Below are 24,546 nucleotides of genomic sequence, written 5' to 3' on the forward strand. Positions count from 1 at the left end.
GTGTGGGAAAGCAGAATGCCATTAGGGAGCTGACACCCATCCCACCCATAAAAGTGGCTGAGCTAGAATAGAGATCCACAGAGAGTTCATTCACCACGGATGTGTCCAACCTGTCACTTACACAGGAGGAACCTGAGGCCAGAGAGCAAGTCAGCAACAAAGAACTTGACAAAGCAAAACAGGACTAGGGATCCTAGATCATCTAAGGCCAGTGCTTTAAGCTTCCTTCCCATCAAGGCCCTCATGTAAATCCAGGCTTCTTCATCTAAGCCCTGCCTTCTGTGTGCTGGATTCAAATACAAGTACGATTCTAGCATACTTCACTGAGAAGCCAGGTGGTTCCCACTTTCTGACCTTCAGAACCATTAGCACTGCCTGCTGGCAGTAGGGACCTCAGCAGGAGCGAGGATAGAGATTTTCCAAAGAGGAAATGACCAATTGCCATGCCTTAGATGTCAGGATGAAAATCAAAACGTTAAACAGATTGAAAAGACCTCTTTCCCTTGAACTTGCAATCTAGGGTGTTTTACAACTGGAAATGCATCACAGTGGAGCAGCTCTGGACTTTTATTACCTTACCGGCTGCCACCACCCAGCCCTTCCTTCCCCAGGGCCTATCAGGAAGCAGAGGTGCCAGGTGTGTGTGTGTGTGTGTGTGTGTGTGTGTGTGTGCTCGCGCGCGCGTTTGTGTTTTCAGATTACAAATGCTTGGGCAACCCGAGCCCAGAGCAAAGAGCAAGGGCCTGGGTCTCCTCCATTAGGGCCCACATACCCGAGCTGGAAGCCGAGCTTCATTTCCAGCTTCCCCAGGCTCCGTTCCAGCAACGCTTGGGCCTCTCCAGATCCTCTGCGTTTGCCTTCCCTCCTCCCTTAGCAACCGCGAGGCTGTGGATACCGCCAGTGGGTGGGGGCCCCCGGAGGCCACGGGGTAGTTCGGGGGCGGGGGCGGCCCAGCTCAGGTGCCCGGCGCACCGGCGACCGCAGTGCGGAACCACCCCGCGAGCGCGAGTGTCGCTGCGCCAGCGCGCACGGGGGCCCGCGCACCCTACCTCCGCACCTGCCGCGGGGTCCAAAAGGGATCCTGCAAAAATGAGCCATTCTCACCCCGCTGGGTAAGTGACAACTGGAGCTTTTCCACCCCGCGGCAGGTGGCGGCTTCACCCAGCGGCCCTTCCACCTCCCTCCTGCTGCGGAGAAAGGGGCGAGAGGGGAAGCGAGAGGGAGGGCTGGGGAAGAAGAAACAAATAATATGAATTCTGGGTTGCATTGAGGATGGCAGAAATCCCAGGCTTCGTATCGCCTCCCTCCCTCTCGCTTCTATCACCGACGTTCGTCTCTTTGAAATTTTCACTCTGGAAGGATTAAAAAATGGATGTGAAAAACGCATACATTAAGCAGGGACCGTAGCTGGGATCAAAAAGATCCTGTGGTGTGGGACATGTGTGTTTGAACGTAAAAGTAGAGGTCACCAAAATAGGCATTCGTTTGGAGATTTGGGACTGAGAGATAAATTCTCACTGTGGCGTCTTGCATAGAAACGAGGCGTGAGCTGATTTAATGTGGAGGGAGGTTTTATTGTGAGGCGTGCCCCTTATTTCAAGATCATAGGGATCCTTAAAAAGTATTTTGACCAGGGAAGGTGGTATGATACTGGAGAGGAAGGAGGGAAGGATGCAATTGTGTCCTTGTGTTTTTACACACTATCTCCTGTTGCTTTGGGCAGGGTGACTCCTCAGAAGATATATTTGGCAATTATTCAATCTATTCCAGAAAGTTAACACAGTCATTATTGGCTGTTGTTAAAAAAATAAAAAAGTCTTGGTCCTTTTGTTGGAAGGGAGAATAATATCCAATTTCCTCCTGAATTAAACAATGTAATGCATATTAGATGGTTTTTTATTATGATACATCTAGTAAGCAGATAATATCCTAGTTGATCTTGCAACTAATTTGAAAATGCTTTCCCTTTTAATTGAATTTATTGCACATTTTCGAGAGCAGCAAATTAGCAGAGGACAACATATTTAAGATCATTTGGAGTTTGTGATGTCTGAAATATCACATTAGTCGTGTTTCGGATTTATAGTAGAACTTAAAGATTTTAGGTTTTAATGAATTCTCTGAGTGTAATGACATAAACAAAACGTTTGAAAAACTCAAGGTATACAAGGTGCCATGTTGGAAGTCAATTCTAGAACTTTTTTTTTTTGTTTTTGGAAGGCGATGTAGCTATGACTAAACAAACTTCTCATTTTATCTCAAATTGAATTTGGTTTAGGTACTTTAACGCTTTGATGCTGAACTCCTGTGCAATTTTCGTTAGCCGTGGGTCATGTGGGAGGTAAATGGCACTATTTTTCTGCAGCTGCTGTTTGCAGTATGTACACATTCGGGAAAATGAATGTGTCAGTCATGGTTGTCTTCCTATGTTTTTCAAGTTTTGGGCTAAGTTAGAATCTTATTAGACCATTTAATCATCCATTTGAAAATGTGGAGAAACCTGTAGCTGCTTATTAAATTGTACATGATTAAGATTTCAGAAACTGAAGTGAAATTTTTCTGAAGTTCCATTAGTTCCAAGCCCGTGGACAAAAGGAAAATTTATGTTCTAGGGAAAGAGTATGCTTCGTGGTACTCTTCTAGAAAGATGTTAAGATGGCAACAGTGATTTTGCACTAAAATTGTAAGCTCCCTGAGAGCAAGGCTGCATGTCTCATTAATCTTTGTGCCCTCTTTAGCTAGGACAGTGTTCTGCATAAAGTAAAGCTGAATAAATGTTTGTTGGATGAATGGCACTGACAGACACTGCATCCATTCTAGAGGTGAACATACTCACGTATGAACGTGTGTTACGCATTGACCATGTGGCAGGCTTTAGAATACTGTTTTATGTGAAATGCCTCACCCTCATTTTCACAGGGAAGGAATACTGAGGACTGAAAAGCTTTTTGTTTTTGTTCTTTAATCTCTTAATGTTTATTTAGCTTTGAGAGAGACAGACAGCGTGAGCAGGGGAGAGGCAGAGAGAGAGGGAGACACAGAATCTGAAGCAGGCTCCAGGCTCCGAGCTGTCAGCACAGAGCCTGACACTGGGCTCAAACTCACGAAGCATGAGATCATGACCTGAGCTGAAGTCAGGTGCTCAACCGACTGAGCCACCCAGGTGCTGGGAGGACTGAAAAGTTTTTAAAGGTCTCAGAGGTGGGGTGGGTTGATGACAGGGCTGGAATGCAAAGCCAGGTAGTCCAGCCTCAGAGCGCGTGCACTGAGCAATTATGCTGTATGCCTCTCATGGCCAATAGCTGAGACGTATTGTAGCCCTAGAGATACAGAAATTCTTACCCAGATCAGACCAACATTTGACAAGTGATTGCTGTATATAACTATGTTGTATTTTGATATACAATTAGAAAATTCTTTTGTAATATTGTGTTTTATGTATATATATTTTTTGTTTTCAGTTCATCAAAAGTAAACAAAAGTAATAAACCTAAGTGTAACAAATCCAAATGCCTTAGAATTCATCCAAGAACAAAATTATTCAAATTGCTGAAGTTTTTCCTCAATATAAGTAGTGATCATTTTTCTTGCCTGTGCCACCATTTGGAAATAATAAAAGTTTCAGTAGCAAATAAAAGGTTTCATTAAAGCTGAGAAAGCTTTTCCATCATTGCTGAAGCAGTTTGTACTTATTACGTTTTAAGGATAAATGGTAATGAAGTGCAGTTGTACAATAAAACAGAAATTTTAAATCCCTAAAACTCCACCAATCAATAAGGGACGCCCTGATGCTTTCTTTTGGTGCTTTTTGAGTTCCACTGCTCACTTAATTACAGCATGAAACACTTGATGTAAAAATTGCTAAGGGTCTGTGCTGACTTAGTTCGGATAGAGTTTGGAGTAAATAAAAATGGTCTTAAAAACTTCTGCCAAAGATTATAATAGAGACTTTGAATCTGAGCTGCATTGTAATTTGGGGGAAGTCAACTATAAAATACCACTTCCGGCACTGCCATCTCTAATGGAATTGTTTCAGAGTGGAAAATTTCAACCGATAGTCCCTCTAGTTTGCTAAATCTCACCCTGGGTTGCTGTGTGTGTGTGTGTGTGTGTGTGTGTCTGTGGGTTGTGCACTGGTCCTGGAGGTGGAATGGGGATTTTATACCCCTCAGTCATGCATGAGGATAAAATGATACGGCTCTTCTAACTCCTTCAAAGGATCGTCACTGAATCCATGTGAAGTTGACTCCCTGTGTGAAAGATAAGCTTGGCTCTAAGTAGAGATAGTCACACTCGTCTGTAAATTTGCTTTGAGGAATTGGAAGAATGGGGAACATTATGGTTTATGACAAGATAAAAATGCAGAGGATGTATGTTTGGAAAAATTGTTCCAAGGTTTAGATACACTTTTTTTTGTTTAGACTTATTAATGTATCTTTTTTAATGTAAACAAGTGTTTCTGTAGTGACAGAGTACAGATCTACCTCAGCTCGTGATGGGGTTATGATCCAATAAACCCACTGTAATGTAAATCGAAAGTGTATTTAATGGACCTAACCTACTGAGCATCAGAGCTTAGCCTCGCCTACCTTAAATGTGCTCAGAACACTTATATTAGCCCACAGTTGGGCAAAATCATATCACACAAAGCCTATCCTATGATAAGTGCTCCATAGCTCATGTAATCTATTGAATGCTATATTGAAGGTGAAAAGCAGAATGGTTGTGTGCATTGTAAGTATATCAGTTGTTAAGCCTTGTGACTGTATGGCTGACTGGGAGTTGAGTGGCCAGCATCACTAGAGGGTATCATACCACATAGCCTGGGAAAATACCAGAATTCAGAATTCAAAATGGTTTCTTCTCGGTGCATATTGCTTTCATACCATCGTAAACTCAAAAAATCATAAGCCAAACCATTGTAAGTTGGGGACCATCTGTATACTGAAGTGTGGTGTAGAAAGAATAAACATGTCCCTACTACTCCCTGATAACTCAGTCCTTCATCAAAGGCAGGGTAAAAACTGCTGTGAGTAAAATTGTCAAATTTTAAAGAGTGGATATTTATATATATATATATATATAAATGACAAGAAATTATAAACCCACCATTCCTTTACAATTGGAGTGGCTGTTGTACTTTGTCTTTGACTTTTTGGTTGTTTGATCCAACATGGTATTTCTAAACATTGAGATATAATTAACATATAGCATTATATTAGTCCAAGTGCACAATATAATAATTCAATATTACTACATATTGCAAAATGATCACCACAAATACTGTGTGATCTCACTTACATGTAGGATCTAAAACAAGAACAGCAGCAGCAACAAATGAACAATGGATACAGAGAACAGAACAGATTGGTGGTTGCCAGAAACAGGGAGCTGGGGGGAAGTGGTGGTGAAGTGAATGAAGGGGGTCAAAAGGTACAAATTTCCAGCTGATACATACATAAATCGTGGCGATATAATGTATATCATGGTGATAATAGCTAATAATACTGTTTTTTTTTTAACTTGAAAGTTCCTAAAAGAGTAGATCTAAAAAGTTCTTATCATACACACACACAAAATTTGTAACTACCTATGCTGATGAATGTTAACTAGATTTATTGTGGTGTCTCTGCCTTCTTAGTAAAGTGTCATACTTTCTATGGCTAACATTCTAGTCTTTTGCTCCGCACTCACTCCCACCACCAAAAGTATCTCTATGACACACAGTTTCAGACTTGAAGTCATTAAACATTTGAATTTAAATGAGGTAGTTTCTACTTACCCTCCTACTACATATTAACAATTTAACGTCAGGAATACATTGTTTCTGGTTAAACGAGGTAAATTGAATATGTTCATTTGTCTTGACTTCCTTTCTGATCATTTGCTCTAGAGTCTGCCCTTTTTGTTACAGATGGGATGTCTTAGCCCTTTGCTTAACAAATCTGTTCACATACATAAATGGGATTGGAAAGGTATTTGTTTATTCACCATCACTCACTTCTTTGAATTCCTTCAGGGTTTATATGTCCAAATCACATAGTGATCTATCACCACGAAATGTTTTCCATGATCTTTCAAATGTGATCCTTCAATTGTGTTGAAAGCAAAGGATTGGAAATTACTAGCAATCATCTTTGTTGCCCAATCATGAAAGTGACTTGTATTAACATCTATACAATACTTCAAATTGTCCGTTTATTTTTCAGATGTTCTTCCAAGTTCAGTGCGCCCTAATAAGACACTAGATGGTGAGAAGTGTGCCTTCCTTTTAAAAAAGGGAAAAATGATTACAAAGGGAAGGGGCTGGCCTATCAATATGACTTGGAGGTGCATTTTCAGTCAGATCAGTGTTAGGAGAGGCCAGAGGAATCTGGAGCATCTAGAAATTAATTCCCTTAAAACTGTCCTTGCCTAGATTCCCTTAGGAAATTCTTTAGGTCTCTAAACGATGTGCATATCCCAGCATCTACACTTCTGGTGTAGAGAACAGGGTACTGTCAGGTGCAGTCACTGTAGCATCCCACTTTCTTTCCCCCAGTCTGTGCTGAAGAAACGTATTTCTAACTGGGAAAAGTTGAGATTTCCCCAACTTACTTTGATTGCTAATAACTACAAAGAGGTTTGCAGGAAGACAGGAAAACAAAACTTCTGTGACCCAATTTTCAAAACTAAAATCAGCCTGAAATAATCTGGGCCTGGGGTATTGATGTATTTTCAAGACTTTAAGTTTCCCAAGATATCGTTTTGAATGAAAACTCCAGATTCTGGAAGATAGTACTGAAATAATCGTTTAAGCTTTAATTAATAATTTTGGTACAGATCAAGAGAAGCAGTATGCAGATTGAATTATTGGATCTTTCCCACCAATAACTTAGTTCCCCACACAAATAGTTGAAAATAGTGTAAGCTTTGGAATAATTCCATATATGCCCATCAGTTTAAAATAAACTGTTAAGTTAGGTGGGGGTAGATTTGTAAAAAAGAAAAATATCTAGGATTCAACATTCACATTGGTTTGCATGCATCTCTGTCACTTTTCTATAAACTTGAACTCCCTAATGATGTATTATAAACCCGATTTATATTTTTAAAAAGAATAAGGAGGGGCACCTGAATGGCTCAGTCAGTTGAGCGTCCGACTTCGGTTCAGGTTGTGATCTCGCAGTTCGTGAGTTCTAAACCCACATCACGCTCTGCAGTCAGAGCAGAGCCCACTCCAGATCTTCTGTCTCCCCCTCCCCCATCTCCTGCTCACTTGTGCTGTCTCTCTCAGGTAAATAAATAAAATAAATAAACATTAAAATAAATAAATAAATAAACAAACAAATAAAAAGGATGAGGAAAGATGACAATCAGTGAGCCACAAAGTAAACCCTTGGCACTACTAACAAAGTAAATATAGTAAGCTGACATACATTTATGCTTTGAGTTAAAATAAACATTTAAGGTAAATAAATCTATATGTAGTTACCTCATTAACTTAATGTTTTGTTTGAATATTCAACTACTGGTCCTGACTGCACTGAATAAATCTTAGATAGTGCCCTTTAAGGTGAATTATTTGAGTATATAGACACTGCATTTTATTTTTCTTTAGTTCCTTGCTTTGGTCTAGCTGGATGGATCTGAAATTTAGGCATACAAAGAATTACTGGATAGTGTAGTATATATAAAACCATAAGTATCATACTTTATGGATTAAGCTCATGATTTTTGATAATATTTGAGACTGTACAATATATTTGCATCTTGTGCTGACTAAAAACGTAAACCCAAATGTTAAATATGATTCCATTATACCTCTGGTTTCTAACCGATCAGAAGCCATTTGTTTGTTTGTTTGTTTGTTTGTTTTTCCCCTTAGCTAGAAGCTCTAAATAACTCTTTCCTTGCAAGACTTCCAATTAGGAAACACATTCTTCATTGACAACATCATTGCTGCAGATTGTTATATGAGAAAATATATTTGGATTAAAGTTATTCACCTGAGAGTTTGCCTTTCTGGATTAATGTCTTTCTAGAGAAAAGAGAAAAAGATGTTACAAGTTCAGTAGATGCAGCTTGAAAAATCATGCCTTACTGAGATTCTGTCAATATTAGGACTAAAAGTTTTTTGAGAATTGTTGTCAAAGCATTGCTTTTATAGTGAACCACAAGACATATACTTTAAAAGTGAAGAACATTTCAAAGTTCAGATGTATGGGTCAGAATTCCTTAATAACTCCTCATTCTCCTGAGAGTCTTCTCTGACCCCTCACTCATCTTATCTCCTGGTCTCTTTTATATGGTTAACTCTTTTCTTGGCTTATGGGAAGATTACTGTGAGTTACAATTTCTTCTTTTGCCCAGTGCTCTGGGGGCTCTCTTTGGAGAGCCTCATTATCTTCTCCACATTCATCCAAACTACCTACATGGATGTGGTGGGGTCCAGATGTACCTGTTCCCATTTTGGATAGATCATCAATGCTTCTTTTCTGTTTGCCAACACAGATAATTCATAATCGAAGTGTGGGTTTCTTTGGCTATGCATTCCTTGTTTCTATTTAAAGCAATGTTACATAATTCAATTGGTCATCTTTTGGGCTATGCTTATGTTATGAGCTGAATTGTACCCCACTCAATTTCACATGTTGAAGTGCTAACTTCCAGTGCCTCAGATGTGACTATAGTTTGAGATACAGTCTTTAAGAGGTAATTATGGTTGAATGAGGTCAGTTGGGTCAGTTAATCTAATATGATTGGTGTCTTTATAAGAAGAAGATGGTTAGGACACAATCACACACACAGCAAGAAGACCAGGTGTAGATACAGGGAAAAGATGGCCATCTGTATGCTAAAGAGAGAGGCCTGGAATAGATCCTTCCCTCATGGCTTTCACAAGACACCAGCCCTGCTGACACCTTGATTTTGGACTTCTAGTCTCCAGAATTGTGAGATAATAAATTTCTGTTGTTTAAGACCCCCGGTCTGTAATACTTTGTTATGGCAGCCTTACCACACTAATACAACCTTTTGTCACTGCCGTTGCTCTTTATTACTTGGCCTGCAAAAGCTAAAGATGGTCCTTATGAGGAATGTAGTCATTGAAAATAAATGATTTAACAATATAAGGGTCATGAAGAGTGGAAATTGGAAGCCAAAAGTTGAACAGGGAGATAAAACTCAAAGCAAACATAAAATATGATTAAAACACTAGTGAGGAGAAATAATTAAGATAATAAGTCACTGGTCTCTACTGGTAAGTACTGAAACTTTCTTTTTAGTCTGATTAGTTTCAAATTACTCCCTACCTCTCAGCATCTTACACTGGTTGGGAAAGAAAATTGAACATTTTTAAGCTGGTGATCTATTTTTCTGTGACTGTTATTATTTTCTTGTAATAGTAATAAACATTTATAAATTAATGAAAATTCTCAGGGCAAAATATTAAAACAAGGGAAAAACAGCAGGAAACTAAATAGACAGTATAAATTGCACATAGTAGTTATGAAACAGCATTAAAAACTAAGGATTTTAAATGGAATTGAATCATAGTGTTTTATAGTAGCTGTTAATCTGACATTCTTGATATGCTATGGATTGTAATATTTTATATTTGTGAATATTATGTGTCTCTCATATCAAGAAGTTGTCTCTCTTCATAGCTTGCTCCAAGATATTTATAATAATATTGTTTCTGTTGTTTAGATTCAAATAAAAATAATCTTCTGTAAATTAGAATAATAGACTTAGAAGTGATCTCAAATTTCTGGGTATTAGGGTTACAAGTAGTTTTTAATTTTCCTCCTTATTCTTAAATGTATTTTGAAAAATTTCTACTTTGAGTATTCTACAAAGAAAAATTAAATTTGCTTGAAATTTTACCATTTAGAATCATAGGCTTTTGGTCTTTTTTTTTTTTTGCTCCACTTTCCTATGTATTAACCTACTTGTAAAGCTATATTGACAAAACTGTATTGTTTGAAAAGCTGTTTCTAAGACTGTTTTTAAAGTTACACCAACAAATACTAGGAGGGGAATTTCCTCATAGCATTCCAGTTGCCTTCATATTTCCCTTAAAACTACAAACATTTTGAGGGTGGAGACCTCACCTCTCTCCATACTTTGGTCGTCCGTGTACTTCAGGACTATGCCCTGAACTTAGCTCAATAATTGCTAATATATGTCTCCTATGTTAGTGATCATTTATGATTAGCTTCCAGAATGAATTTGCTCATTTGTTCAATTAATATGTATTGAGTGCCAAGTGTGTGTTAGTTGCTAAGCACTTGCTCTGTTCCAGAAATTCATTTGAATTCTTGAAGAAAACCTAAATAGTGAGTTGTGTTTTTTAAGACTTCAAAAATCACTGAACATCACGGAGTTTTGCTGTCCAAGGGCAGCGAGGTAGTTGTATCAGTTAGGAGTATGTTCAACTGCAAGTAATAGAAAACCAAACAAAAAGTGCCTTAAACCATAGCAACATTTGTTATTTATTTCACAAGTAGTCTGGAGCTAGGTGACTTCATTTTTTTGTAATATTAGGACTTGAGTTCTCACCTGTACATTTTCTTGGTCTCTTCCTTATGGTAGCAAGATGATTACCCTAGATCCAGTCATTAAGTTTATATAAAAGCATCCAAAACAGAATGGAAAAAGATGGCTGAAAGGATTTATTTATTTATTTTTATCAAGGGGGAAAACATTTCCAGAATATTCCAGCACTTTCCTTTAATATCTCGTTGATCAGAACTGCAGCAGTGGATATCCCTACCTGCAAGGGAGAGTGGGAAAGAGTGTATTGATCTTTGCAACTTCAGTGGGAGACAGTTAAGGGAGAAAGGTTTGGGAACTGCTTCTGGTACCAGTCAACTCTGTCCTACAGCACAGTGTTTCAGTAGTTAGGTGTCTAGCTCTAGATAGTTTGAGTTCAGATATGCCACACAGCTGATGTGTGGCCCTATATGAATTCTGTATAATCTCTCTGATTCTTGGGTTTTTTTTTTTTTCATCCATGTGGAAAATATGTCTGTTTTATAGGTTGTTGTAAGGATTAAGTAAAATATTTTAAAACACTTAGCACAGAGCCTGCCACATAGCAAGGGTTAAATATGCTAACTTAGTGTCTGGTAGCACTACGGTAGGTACTAATGTACAAGAATAAGCCAGATTTCTGTATGAGAATTTCCACTCTAAGTCCTGAACTAGATGTAGAGCTGGAGTCATTGGATTCATTCGGGAGACATTAGTTTTTGAGAAGAGTTTTGAAGGAGGGCTCATTAAAAATACATACAGATACATAAAATATCCAGAAACATTTAAAGAGAGTAAAAAGTGCCCTTTAAATACATAATACAATTACCCGCCTCCCATTTTTTGTGAGTTGGCATTAAGCTACTTCACTTTTACTAATGACCTATATTAGTGCCTATTTTTGCTAACAGAAGAAATCTGGAGAATAATTTTGCTTTTATAAAACAAGGTAAAAAGCAAAAACAGCATCTGGCATGTGTTTTGCAGTGAGTCTTTAGCCAGGTAGCATGCAGTCGAAGCAGCAAGAGTGACCCCACCAAGCTCTTTCCCTGAGAACTACACTCTGCATGTCAGCATTAGCCACTATAGCTCTCATCTGTGTTAGTATCTGTGCTGTATATTGATATATTTTGCTCACTCATTAACAAGGTGTGTCCTAACATATCAGAAAAAGCTTAAAAGAGGTCATTTCTGGGGCGCCTGAGTGGCTCAGTCAGTTAAGTGTCTGACTCTGGATTTTGGCTCAGGTCATGATTTCACGGTCTGTGGGTTCGTTCCCCACATTGGGTTCTGTGCTGACAGCTCAGAGCCTGGAACTTGCTTTGGATTCTGTCTCCTCTCTCTCTGCCCCTCCCCCACTAGCTCTCTCTCTCTCTCTCTCTCTCCCCCTCTCTCTCTTTCTCTCTCAAAAATAAATAAACATTAAAAAAATAAAAGATTATTTCTTGGGTCTGAGAATGCTTAAAAATATTTTCATGTAAATCGCTGGTAATCACTTCTTTTCTTTCTGCCATTTTGGCTTATGAAAAATTTCATAGGAATGCTCTACTTTCAGTTAACAGGGAGAACTGTGTTGTAATTGTAGTTATCATTGCCTGGGTAATAGTAGCCTGTTATGACTTTGAATAAGCGAGAGGAGACATTACTTGTTTATTAGCTGACATCTTCTTAGGAGCAAGCAAGGATGCTATAAAATCAAGTGAAAGCTGGCCTGGCCTAAGAAGTCGATATCTAAAATTTGTTTTTACTGTTAGATTCCACTTATTGTCTTTTGCCCATTTTTGGAACCTCAGATACAACACTAAATGTGCACATTAGTTTTTGTTTTTGTTTTGTTTTGCTTTAAGTGAAAGGTCTTTGCCTTTAATTCTAGGTTAATTTCAGATTCCTTTCTGTTCATCTTGTAAATCTTTATAAAAGTGAGTTTGAATATTTCTTCCCCTTGAAAGCAATCATTTGGAATCTCTCTCTCAAACTACCAGCAAATGACTATTTTACCATAAATCATAGGAATTTATATAAGGTTATCACTGTTAAATTCTTCTTTCCTACAAATTCTTTCCTCTCATTCAAACTTGAGACTTAGAGCTTTGGCCCAGACTGGAATCTTCTAGAATAGGAAGTGGACTTAGGGAGTGAGTGAGGCTGACCTCAGGCTGTAGTCTATGAAGCAGGTTATTGAGGTCCCAGTCCTTGGTGAAGAAATTAGCCACAGAAGAAAAAAAAGGAAAGCCCAAAGTTTCAGGGACAAATGCAAGAGCATGGGGCAGGAGCCAGATCCCAAAGTCCTATTTCAGGGAGCAGGGTGATGCAAGAAGGAAGTTGGGAGACAAGGCCCAAGGAAATTTAGAAACTGTTTGAAGAGTGTGGACAGAAGCTTAGAGCATTTCAAAGGAGGCACAAACAAGTGATTGAAGTGTCTAAAAGATTGGAACTGTCTGAAAAAGTCTCATTTTTTGTGTTCTTCTAAATGAAAAGGAATGATATTCCAAAAGGAAAATCAATGTTTCACTTAAAAAATATGAGATAAGCATGTTATAGTAGAAAGAGGAATATTTTGGGGGTCGGCGGTTTGAATCTTGCTTGTGCCTTATGTGGACTTAGGAAATTAATTTCTCTGTGCCTCACTTTCCTCTTTCAAAAATTAGGGCTTATAATTACCTTCTTTGCAGGAGTATTGGCACATATTAGAGACTCAGTGAGTGACAGCTCTTGTGTATTTATTTTGATGTTTGTGCAAAATATATGTTGCTTAAGGGGCACCTATGTGGCTCAGTCTATTAAGTGTCTATCATGATCTCACAGTTTATGGGATTGAGCTCCATGAGAGAGGGGATTCTCTTCCCCTCTCTCTATGCCCTTGCTCAAAATAAATAAATTAACTTAAAACAAAGAAAATTGTTAAAAAACACACAACATATGTTGCTTAAGTCTTTTTTTTTGTTGTTGTTTTTTTCTCATTTTTATTTTTCCAGCTTTACTGAGATGTGATTGATGAATAACACTATGTAAGTTTAAGATGTACAATATGATGGTTTTATATATGTGTATATTATGAAATGATAACTACAATAAGGTTAGTTAACACATCCTTAAATCTTTAGCAAGTACTTTAATTGTTTAATACTTTAATTCTTTTTTTAATGTTTTTAAAAGTTTATTTCTGAGAGAGAGAGACAGCATGAACAGGGGAGGGTCAGAGAGAGAGGGAGATACAGAATCTGAAACTGGCTCCAGGCTCTGAGCTAGCTGTCAGCACAGAGCCCGACGTGGGGCTCAAACCCACAAACCGTGGGATCATGACCTGAGCCAAAGTTGACTGCTTAACCGACTGAGCCACCCAGGCACCCCCTAATACTTTAATTCTCGAAGTACATCAACTCATTGATAACTTCCAAAATCCATTGAGCTTTTAGTATGTGGTTGGTAATTTGATAATTTTTTTCATATTAATTCATTTAATGCTCCGAATGACTTTCTAAAGTAGCACTATTATTATTATTTCCACTTTCAGAGGAAGATATAAGACACAGGGAAGTTAACTACCTTGTTCCTCATTGCTAATCTACTAAATAGCTGAGATAGTTAAATGGTTAAGATTCAAACTCAGGGAATTGGACTTGAGAAGTGAAACTCTCAGCTACCATCCTCTGCCTCCTCAAGACTCAACAGGAAGATTTTGGTATTAAAAGGAGACTTAAAATGATTTAGTCATGCTATTTCCCCACTTAAAACCCTCACTGCTGTTACAAAACCATCCAGTCCTAGGCTTGTTGGGCATGACATCTTACAAGCCACTCCTTTGACTTTTAAACAATTTTCCTTTGATTGAGCCAAACTGCTCTCGCTGTACTTTCATTCATGGTTTTAGATGATCCTGCCTTCTGAGTATCTTACATAGATCAACTGTTCACATATCTGACCCCCATACACTTTTTCTTCTTTAGGTTGAGCTCTTCAGGACTATGGACTACCTTGTATAACACAGTTCTGTGTCGTGGTTAAAGCAGAACAGCCCCTTATTTGAACTGTGGATCTATCTTTAACTAGATGTAAGCTACTTATCTAAGCACTCTATACCTTAGTTTACTCTTCTGTGAAAAAAGCAGATAACAATAATTTGCAGGATTGCTTTGAGGATTAAAATACATAGTTCATGTTATATAGAATGTTTACTGTGAGCACTACAAAAAAATAAGTGATCAATAAATTATAGTGATGAAAGTGATTGGTCTCTAGAACTTTCCCCCCTGTCATCTTTTCTCTAAACAACTTCATTATCTTTCTTGGTTTGTATACTATTTTTCTATTATTGCATATTTTTTAAGTGGCCACAATTTTTTTTCCTGTCCAAAGAACTGAAATTCTTACATATCTAGAGAAGAGCTTAGAGGCTCAAACCTCATTTTTTGGGAACTGTCAACCTTGGGGAGGCCTAGGCCTACTGACTCCCCACGCGCTGTTTTCTTATTGCCTCATCTGTGAACATTGCAAAACTATCTCACCAGTGGTCAGCACCTTTGGAGAGTGGTTTTTTTTTTTTTTTACTAGTCACTTCAAACCATCATATTAAGGCTATAAGTAAAATAATATTGTGGTTCTCATCTGTCTGCATCATTGGAATAAGCTGAGAGAAATTGTAAGTCAATATTTAGCATAATTGCAGAGATCTGGCAGGTTTGGATACAAATAAAAGGAATGAAGAATGTAATGTAAAATCATTTCTATAATAGTTCAATCACCCTCTATGAAGTGGCAGGCAGTAGAGACTCATGGTCTAATTTTAGTTGGCAAAGAGTTTTCTTATAAAGAGTTGAAAAATAATTGACCCTTCTGTCAATTACTCTTCTGTATTGGTCTTTCTTCAAGTTTCCTCAAAAGATTTTTGTTTTGTTTTGTTTTGTCCTGCTTCCCTAGGAACTTTTCTTTCAATGCAATTTTGTATCACACTGCAAAAGCACTTATTTGACAAAAACAAAACAACAAAACATATTGCTGGCATGATCATCCACACTGTGCATTCTGAATCTTAAAAAAGCCAAACTCTGCAAAGCAAGCTTTTGAACCTCTTTTGGTATAAACTCTCTTTGGTTATTATCCTGAAGCAGAAGAGGGGTTATGATCCTTACACATGGATTTTTTAAAAAGATATATGTCAAGGAATTGTGCCAATAGATTTTGTTTCCATTAACCATTCATTCATTCAACAAATAGTGGCAGAGTGCTTACTGTAGACATGGCACCACGGTACAGTTTGCAAGAGGAATACGGGGAGGATTCTTATAAGAATCTAAGAGGAGTGATCAGGGGTGGCTCAGTCGGTTAAGTGTCCAAATCTTAATTTCGGCTCAGGTCATGATCTTGCAGCTTGTGAGTTTGAGCCCAGCATTAGACTCTGCCTTGACAGTAAAGAACCTGCTTGAGATTCTCTCTCTCTCCCCTCTCTCTGCCTCTACCCCACTCGTCCTCTCTCTTTCTCTAAAAAAAAAAAAAGTCTTAAAAAATAAAAGAAATAAAAATAAAAGGAGCGATCAAACATGATGAAAGAAATTCTGGTGCAGGGTAGGGAGACAAGGATCTTAGGAAAGGGACTGTCTCTTCTAAGAGAATTCCTGTGACATTCAGACATCTTCTTTTTGAGTCCTTTGATCTGAGTTTACTGATAAGTTATGCCTACTTTTATAAATCTAGCCTCAGTGTCCTGAATATAAAAGGAGAGAGGTGACTAGACCTCATGTGGTCATTACTATAAATAATCCTATGGCTCCAGGTAAATATATTTCCAGACCAGTAAACTTAGATCATCCACTTCAGGAAGCAGTCACAGCGTTTAACTTCCTGATGATAATTGCAAAAGGAAGAAGATTGAATTCTCCAGGGTCATGCATCCTGTAAAGTGCAGAATTAGAATTTGACCTCAAGCCTTCTAGCCCCAAATCTCATCCTTCTTTTATCTCATCAAATTTACTTTGGGCTGAAGTATTTGATATATATTTATTTGTTTTAAATAACTACAGGAAAATCATTGCACCTGTTAAGAGTTAAGGTATCTGGTCATGTATTTCTTAAATTTTCTCATTCTTAAATGACAGACATGCAGTTTTCAGTGATAGGAAGCTATATAGTTTAATTTTTCTTTGGTTTTCTGCTTATTTGTGCTGTTTTCAGAGATTTTTTGGGGGGGAAGTTGTTCCCCAAATAACTAGATTTTATTAACTTCTTTGCTTAGAATCTTGCTGAGATTCAAAATCTTAGTCTTGGTTTGTTGGCTTGAGTATGGTGAGTTTCCTCACAGAGCTGAAATTCTCTGGATTCTCACAAGTCTTTTTTGATGGACAGTGAGAAAGCCATTTGGGTCAGGAGATGGAGCTCCATTGTTTGTGAATTGTAACATAATGGCAATCAAACCACAATATTCTGTGATTTGTTTAATCATACAAATACAAGGACTTGATAAGTAAGTTGCAGAAACATTTTATCCGGTTGCCATTGCTAGAAGCCTGCCTTGGCAGTGGAGACTTAAGGTAGCCCCTCCTTGAACACTATCAGACTCTACAAATTGCAGATTTAGTGACCTCTGAAATGCAAAGCACATCTTGATCATCTATAGTAATAACACTGTGCTCATTCTCCTAAGTCTCATTTGATTTTGTTGAGCATAAAATGATATAATCAGTTTTTCCAGATTGGTAGGTGAGTTGAACCTTTCCATTTGTGGCAATGTAAAGAGATATCTTGCATAAAATTTCTTGATTGAAATGCTGCTGACAAATGTCAATGTGTTTTCCAGAGTCCCCATGTTCTTTTTGTCGGAGATAGGAAATGGTTTAACAGGTGTATAAACCCCTTTGGTCAAATATTGCATATAGAAGATGAATTTCTGGATAATACTATGTAAGGCATACTTCTGTATGTTGACTCATATAATGAATCATTTTATTTAATAGCTCCCATGATGTATTTTGCTACTTACTTTTGAAATTTAGTTAGTGGTGTGCTGGTAAATTGGCTTTTCAGAAAGAAAAAGAGCCCTGAATTATATAGAGTCCGTTAACTTCTATAGTGTAACTATTCCCACAATGGCCAATTTCAAGCTAACAGTGGCTTGCAAAATCCTGAAAATTTTAACCATTATCTCATTAGATCCAGTATGAGTCAGCTCCAATACTCCACAGTTACTACTTTTAAAATATACTTTTGTATGCTTTGTGATTTTTTTTAATGTGTAAAATCTTCTAACCTCAATTTGAAGCTTTTTAAAAAAGTTTATTTATTTATTTTGAGAGAGGGAGAGAGAGAAAGAGAACAAGAGGGAAGGGGCAGAGACAGAGGGAGAGAGAGAATCCCAAGCAGGCCCTACACTGTCAGCACAGAGCCAGAGATGGGGCTCAAACTCATGAACCATGAGATCAAGACCTGAGCTAAGATCAAGAGTCAGATGCTTAACCAACCGAGCCACCCAGGCACCCATCAGTTTGAGGCTTTTAATGGTAGGAACCCTGCCATATTCTTGTATATGTCTTCTTTCCTTCTTCCTCAGATATCTCTTTACATGTGCAGTAATCAAGCATGTATAGTAATCTATTTCGTCAATGCTAAGATTATTTTTTCACATTTTAACATTACTAAAATCATTTGTGCTTACATCAGTAGCGTGCTGCAGTGTAATTGGCAACTTTTTCTTCTTTCTTAGTGTTTCATATAATAATTATTTGAATTTAATAAAATATGTTAAGTGCTGGTTAATTAGTGTTTGACATGAATACAATTACATCCTATGGGCTAATCTGTTATTTTACATTTTAGATTCCCCTAAAGAAGTTATCTCTATATTGTTATCCTTATACGAAAAATATACTGGGGCACCTGGGTGACTCATTGGTTGAGCATCCAACTTCGGCTCAGGTCATGATCTTACTTTTCATGGGTTTGAGCCCCGTGTCGGGCACTCTGCTGACAGTTCAGAGCCTGGAGTCTGCTTCGGATTCTGTGTCTCCTTCTCTCTCTACCCCTCCCATTCTCATGCTCTGTCTCTCAAAAATAAATAAATGTTAAAAAAATTTTTTAAGAAAAATATATTGTTTGAATATATTTGTTCCATAGTGTACCTCTTGCTCTTTTGCCTCAGTGTTCACATTTGGCACATCAAAATTTAGGCTCCAGCTTATTTTGTATATCCTGGTGTGGTACCCAGGATGTACCTTCTTCCATCTGGGAAGCGTCCTTTTTGAAAGTGAGGATCACTGGCGTGATTGAACATGGGCATCAGAAAATATGCGTTATAGCCTAATTGCCACAACATGAAGCATCCAGTGTTTCTGCTCCCTGGCATCTGGCATATAGGCAAAGCCTCATGATAGGCAGAATAATGGCCCCTCAAAAAAGTCCATGTCTTAGGCATCAGAACATGTGCACATGTTAATTTATGTGGCAAGGGGAAATTAAGTTGGCATATGGAATTAAAATAAAATAAAAGATTATTCTTGACTAATGTGGGTGGACCTAATATAAGTAATCACAAGGGTGTCTACATAGGCACGAGGAAGGCAGAAGAGCCAGAACCTGAGGTGCTGGGTGGCTCAGTTGTTTGAACTTCCAAGTCTTGATCAGGCCATGATCTCATATCTCATGATCTCATGATGATCTCAAGTTATGACCTCCCAGTTTGTGAGATCGAGTCCCACTCAGCACTGATGGTGCAGACTTGACTGGCCATTGCTGGCTTGGGCAGTGGAAGGAGGCCAGGAGAGCCAGGAAATATGAGGAGCCTCTGGAATGTGGAAAAGATCCTCCCTTAGAGTCTCCAGAAGGAATGTGGATTTGATGACACCTTGAATATAGTCTAGTGAAACCCATTTTGAACTTCTGACCTCTAGAAGTATAAGATAATAAATTTGTGTTATTTAAGCTACTAATCTGTGTCACTTTGGTACAGCAACAATAATAAATCAGTACAAGCTTCATTAATTCAGATGGGTGAGGTCACAATTTGAGCTAAATAAAACTGGTTGTGTCAAAATTATTCTTTACATGCTCTCTGAACAAGTTTGCTAGAGAAATTTGTATTTTAAAGCAAATTACAGAAATATATATTAAAGAATAAGATAATTTAAAGATTTCGGTACTTTGCTTTTATGCTAATGATATGGCCAATTATAAATGAGTTATGTATTTATTAATTTTTGTCTGTAAGAATTTTCATTAAAAATTTTCTATTTCTATACTGGAGAATTTATGGAATTACATTTTTCTGTGAATATTTCATGATTCTTATTTTTCTGTCATCATACATAGCATCCTGGTCCCCACCTTAGCAAGCCCCTGCGAGTGGTGTTTCCCTATGATTTGGCAAATATTATCAGGAACAGGTTTTAGGTTATATGGTCTTTAGCAAGTGATTTCACCTAAGGCTTGTTTTCCTTATCCACAAATTGAAGACAATGATGCCTTCTGTTATGCACCACATGCTTGCATCCTCCTCAGATTCACATGTTGAAACCCCAGCCCCCAATGTGATGATATTTGGAGCTGGTGCTTTTGAGATGACGGAGCCCTCGTGATGGGATTAGTGCCCTTATAAGAAGAGACAAGTGAGAACTTGCCTTTCTGTGTGCCCTGTGAAGAATACAAAGAGAAGGTGGCTGTTTGCCAACCAGGAAGAGGGCTTTCACCAAGAACCTGCCCATGCTGGCACGCTACCCTCAGACTTCCAGCCCCCAGAACTGTGAAAACTAAGTGCCTGTTGTTTAAGCCACCTAGTCTGTTTTGTGACAGTGCTTGAACAGACTAAGACAGAAATTGGTACCGAAGAGTGGAATGCTGCTATAACAAATACCTAAAACTGTGGAAGTAGGTTTGGAACTGGTAATGGGTAGAGACTAAAAGTTTTGAGGTGCAAACCTTTTTTTCCCCAGCTTTTTTGAGCTGTAATGGACATATAGGAGTGTGTAAGTTTAAGGTGTGCAACATGATGATTTGATATATGTATATAGTGCAAAATGATTCCCTCAGTAAGCTTAATTAACACATCCATCACCTCACATAATTACTTTTTTTTTTTTTTGGTGTTGTGAAAACATTTAAGATCTCCTTCCTTAGCAACTTCCAACTATATAATATAACACTCAACACTGTTAACTATAGTCACCATGCTGTACATTAAATCCCCAGAGCTTACTCAGCTTATCAGTAGGAATTTGTACCCTTTCACCAATATTTCTTCATTTCTCCCACCCTCAATCCCTGACAATCATCATTCTACTCTCTATATTTATTAGATCCTTTTTTTCCTATTTTTAAAAAATGTTTATTTATTTTTGAGAGAGAAAAAGAGACAGAGAGCAAGTAGGGCAGGGGCAGAGAGAGAGGGTGACACAGAATCTGAAGCAGGCTCCAGGCTCTGAGCTAACTGTTAGCACAGAAGTTGACATGGGGCTCAAACTCACAAACCACAAGATCATGACCTAAGCCAAATTTGGATGCTTAACCAACTGAGCCACCCAGGAGCTTCAGTCCATTAGATCTTTAAAAAAAAAAGAATTTTGTATACAAGTGAGATTATACAGTGTTTATCTTTCTCTGATGTATTTAACTTAGTATAATGCCTTAAAGATCCATCCATGTTATTGCAAATGGCAGGATTTCCTTTTTTTAATGCTGAGTAATATTCCATTGTGTATGTGTGTGTGTAGCAGATTTTTAAATCCATTTTTCCATTGATGGACACTTAGATTGTTTCCATGTCTTGTCTATTATGAATAATGCTGCAGGGAACATGGGGGGGTTGCAGATATGTCTTCAAGATCATGATTTCATTTTCTTTGGATGTATTCCCAGAAGTGAATTGCTGGATCATATGGGAATTCTATTTTTAAAATTTTGAGAAACCTCCATACTGTTTTCTACAGTGGCTGCACCAATATACACTCCCAGCAACAGTACAGGTGTTCCCTTTTCTCCACATCCTCACCAACACTCATCTCTTACCTTTTTGATAATAGCCATCTTAACGGATATGAGGTGATATCTTACTGTGGTTTTGATTTCCATTTCCCTGATGATTAGTTGCACATCCCTTCATCTACCTGTCGACCATGTGCATGCTTTTGAGGGAAAAATGTCTATTCAGGTCTTCTCATTTTTATTTGTATTATTACTCTTACTCGTATTATTATTATTATGTTTAATTATTATTTGCCACTGAGTTGTACGAGTTCCTTATATATTTTGGATATTAATGCTCTGTCAGATATATGATTTGCCAAGGGACTTCTTGTGAAGGGACTGTCTTGTGATTTTGGTCAGAGCACAGAAAGAAAAGAGAGCTGGAGAGAAAGCTTACTTCTCAGACAGTACATAAATAATTGTGTACAGAATGTTGGTAGAAATACAGATGGTAAAGACCATTCTGATGAGTCTCAGATAGAAATGAGGAACATGTGAATGGAAACTGGAAGAAAGGGGATCCTTGTTAGAAAGTGACAAAGAGGGGCGCCTGGGTGGCTTAGTCGGTTAAGCTTCCGGCTTTCGCTTAGGTCATGATCTCGCGGTTTGTGGGTTCGAGCCCCGCGTCGGGCTCTGTGCTGACTGTCAGCTCAGAACCTGGAGCCTGTTTCAGAGTCTGTGTCTCCCTCTCTCCCTGACCCTCCCCTGCTCACGCTGTCTCTCTCTCTCTCCTAGAAATAAATAAAAATATTAAAAAAAAAGTGTTATAAAAAAAAAAAGAAAGTGACAAAGAACTTGGCTGAGTTGTGTTCATGTTTTAGTGTTTTGTGGAAGGTAGAACAATCGAGACATAGTTAAGTCACTTGCTCTCAGTTATGGAGCCAGTAATGGTGAAGCCAGTATTGAACTGGAGCTGGAGCATTAACCACTACATCTGTCCCTCCCACCAAGGGTAAACAGTGTGGGGACAAGCATCTCTGGGAGAGGAGGTTGGGGTTCAAGAGTGCTGAGGCCCAAAGAATTCCTTCTATCACTGTGATTGTGAAAAATTGTTACCTTAGTCAGGTTTCCCAGGACTGACTCATTAAATGATAATCTCGTTTTAGAGCTTTTCCATTTTAGGAAGATGGAAGATCTGTAATAAGGACCTAAAAGAAATCACATGAGACTCTGTATGTGGGGGTGTTTGTAATCTTCAGTGTGAGATGGGAATATTACACTCCTTGCCCAGTTTAGGGCACAGAATCTGACGCAGAGACATATAAACACTCATGATCTATTTATGAATGAATCAGCCTATGACACAGGAAGAAATGAAGGATGCCCAGATGTTCACACACACACATATGCACGCACTCTGTATGTGCACACACACTTCCCCACTAAATTGGGAACTCAATGCATTGCAGGGTCTGTGCTGTCTCTATATCCCTAGTACCTTATGGAATATCCTGGAAATAGTCAGTGCTCAATAAATGTCTGTGATTAATAATATTATAGTGTCTGTCTGTTCAGTTGGGGTTTTCTGGGGATAGAGTCTCTCTTTGGGGGCAGATGGAATGATTGATAGGAAACCCCAACTTTATTACTTCAGAGCCCTTTTTATATGTTCTACACAGCATGGGTTCAAGGGTTAAGTGTTGAAGGGCTGCAGCTGGGAAGGCAGCACTCCCAACAACTCAACAGCCTGCTCCTCTAATCCCAGTGCAGCACAGGAATATGGGGTGTGTATCGAAGCGGAGGAAAGGGACAGGGTTGCTTTGTTTCCTGGGCTACTGTTTTCCCTGGTGCATTGAGCCAGATGGCAGGTTGTTCTCTACCCAGAGACCAGAAGGTGAGTAAGCAGTCTTGTCCATCCAATAAAGAAGCCAGTGAGGTAGGCTGGTCTGGGCGTTTAGTTGTGGGACTTGGTGTGAACAGCATGGCTTTTAAATGATACAGTCACAGTGGCCTGATAATTGTGTGACCAGTGCAGTTGTTGATGCTATGGATGGCAGCAGGGGAGGATCTCAGGACTGGGTAGTGTGACCAGAAGTCCAGCTTTGACCTGAAATGCAGAGAGTGAGTTACAAAGAGAGTGGAGTGCTCCAGGTGCTACACAATCACCAACACAATCACCAAGTTCAGGTGAGGTGACCTCATCCAGCCCAGGGCTCTGCTGAGTACAAGAAAGAAAAGAAAAGGGTGTATGTGTTGGGGAAACAGTAGGAATGAATGGAGAGGACAAAGGCAGAAACATTAGAAAAACTCTACCAATCTCAATTTGTGGCTGGGTCAGTAAAGTTCTTGTAGTTGAGTAAATGCAAAGGGAGGCTACAAACCCATACCAAGCACACATGAAGAGAAGCAGAGCAGAAAGGATCAAACAGACCCTGGTTGGGGCTGAGACACAGGATTACTACCATCTCCCTGTGGAGGAGGCTTCATGGTCAGAACAGGGTACATTTATATGTATACAATAAAAATGTTTGCATTGATTGCTATCTTAGTACCATCAGGCTGCTCTAACAGAACACCATAGACTACTAGCTGAAACAACAGAAATTTATTTCTCACAGTTCTGGAGGCTGGTGCTGGCAGATTCAGTGTCTTCTGGAAGCCACTTCTTAGCTCATAAGTTGCCATTTTCTTACTACATCCTCACATGGGGAAAGGGGGAGGGAGCTCTCTGGGGTCCCTTTATACAGGCACTAATCTCATTCATGAGGGCTCTACCCTCTGACCCTATCACCTCCCAAAGTCCCACCTCTTAATACCATCACATTGGGGTTAGCACTTTAACATATGAATGGGCGGGCATTCCGTCCATAACAGGTGTTTTACTAAATCCATATACAGTTTACTCTAGTACAGTTTCTTATCAGTTTGTTAATCTAAAGTTTCAGTTAAAAAAATAAATTAGGTACTGCTGAAAAAGAAATGACTGACCCTGAATGCACCCAGCTAGTTATTTTTCAGCTTTTCTACCAAGGCCAGTTGTAAATGATAGTCATAGAAAGAGTTGCTCGACAAATGGCATCCCAGCCAGGGATTTTCAGTCTTTCCTAAAGGTGAGAAAGCTGATGTGTTCAAAGGTTTCAACTCAAC

The 24,546-nt window shown here is 38.6% G+C and overlaps 1 protein-coding gene across 1 annotated transcript in view; it reads left to right on the forward strand.

Moving 5' to 3' along the window:
• The first annotated feature begins 538 nt into the window (after positions 1-538).
• Positions 539-24,546, forward strand: part of ERICH3 (glutamate rich 3) — a 113,860-nt gene continuing 89,852 nt past the window's right edge. Inside the window, exons 1-2 of the mRNA XM_039222130.1 lie at positions 539-630; positions 18,913-18,924. Of these exons, the coding sequence (XP_039078061.1) occupies positions 539-630; positions 18,913-18,924 (104 nt within the window). The remainder of the gene's footprint in view (positions 631-18,912; positions 18,925-24,546) is intronic.

The sequence above is a fragment of the Hyaena hyaena genome, unplaced genomic scaffold (assembly GCF_003009895.1).
Source record: "Hyaena hyaena isolate Hyena2069 unplaced genomic scaffold, ASM300989v1 scaffold_1061, whole genome shotgun sequence".
Taxonomy (NCBI): Eukaryota; Metazoa; Chordata; class Mammalia; order Carnivora; family Hyaenidae; genus Hyaena; species Hyaena hyaena.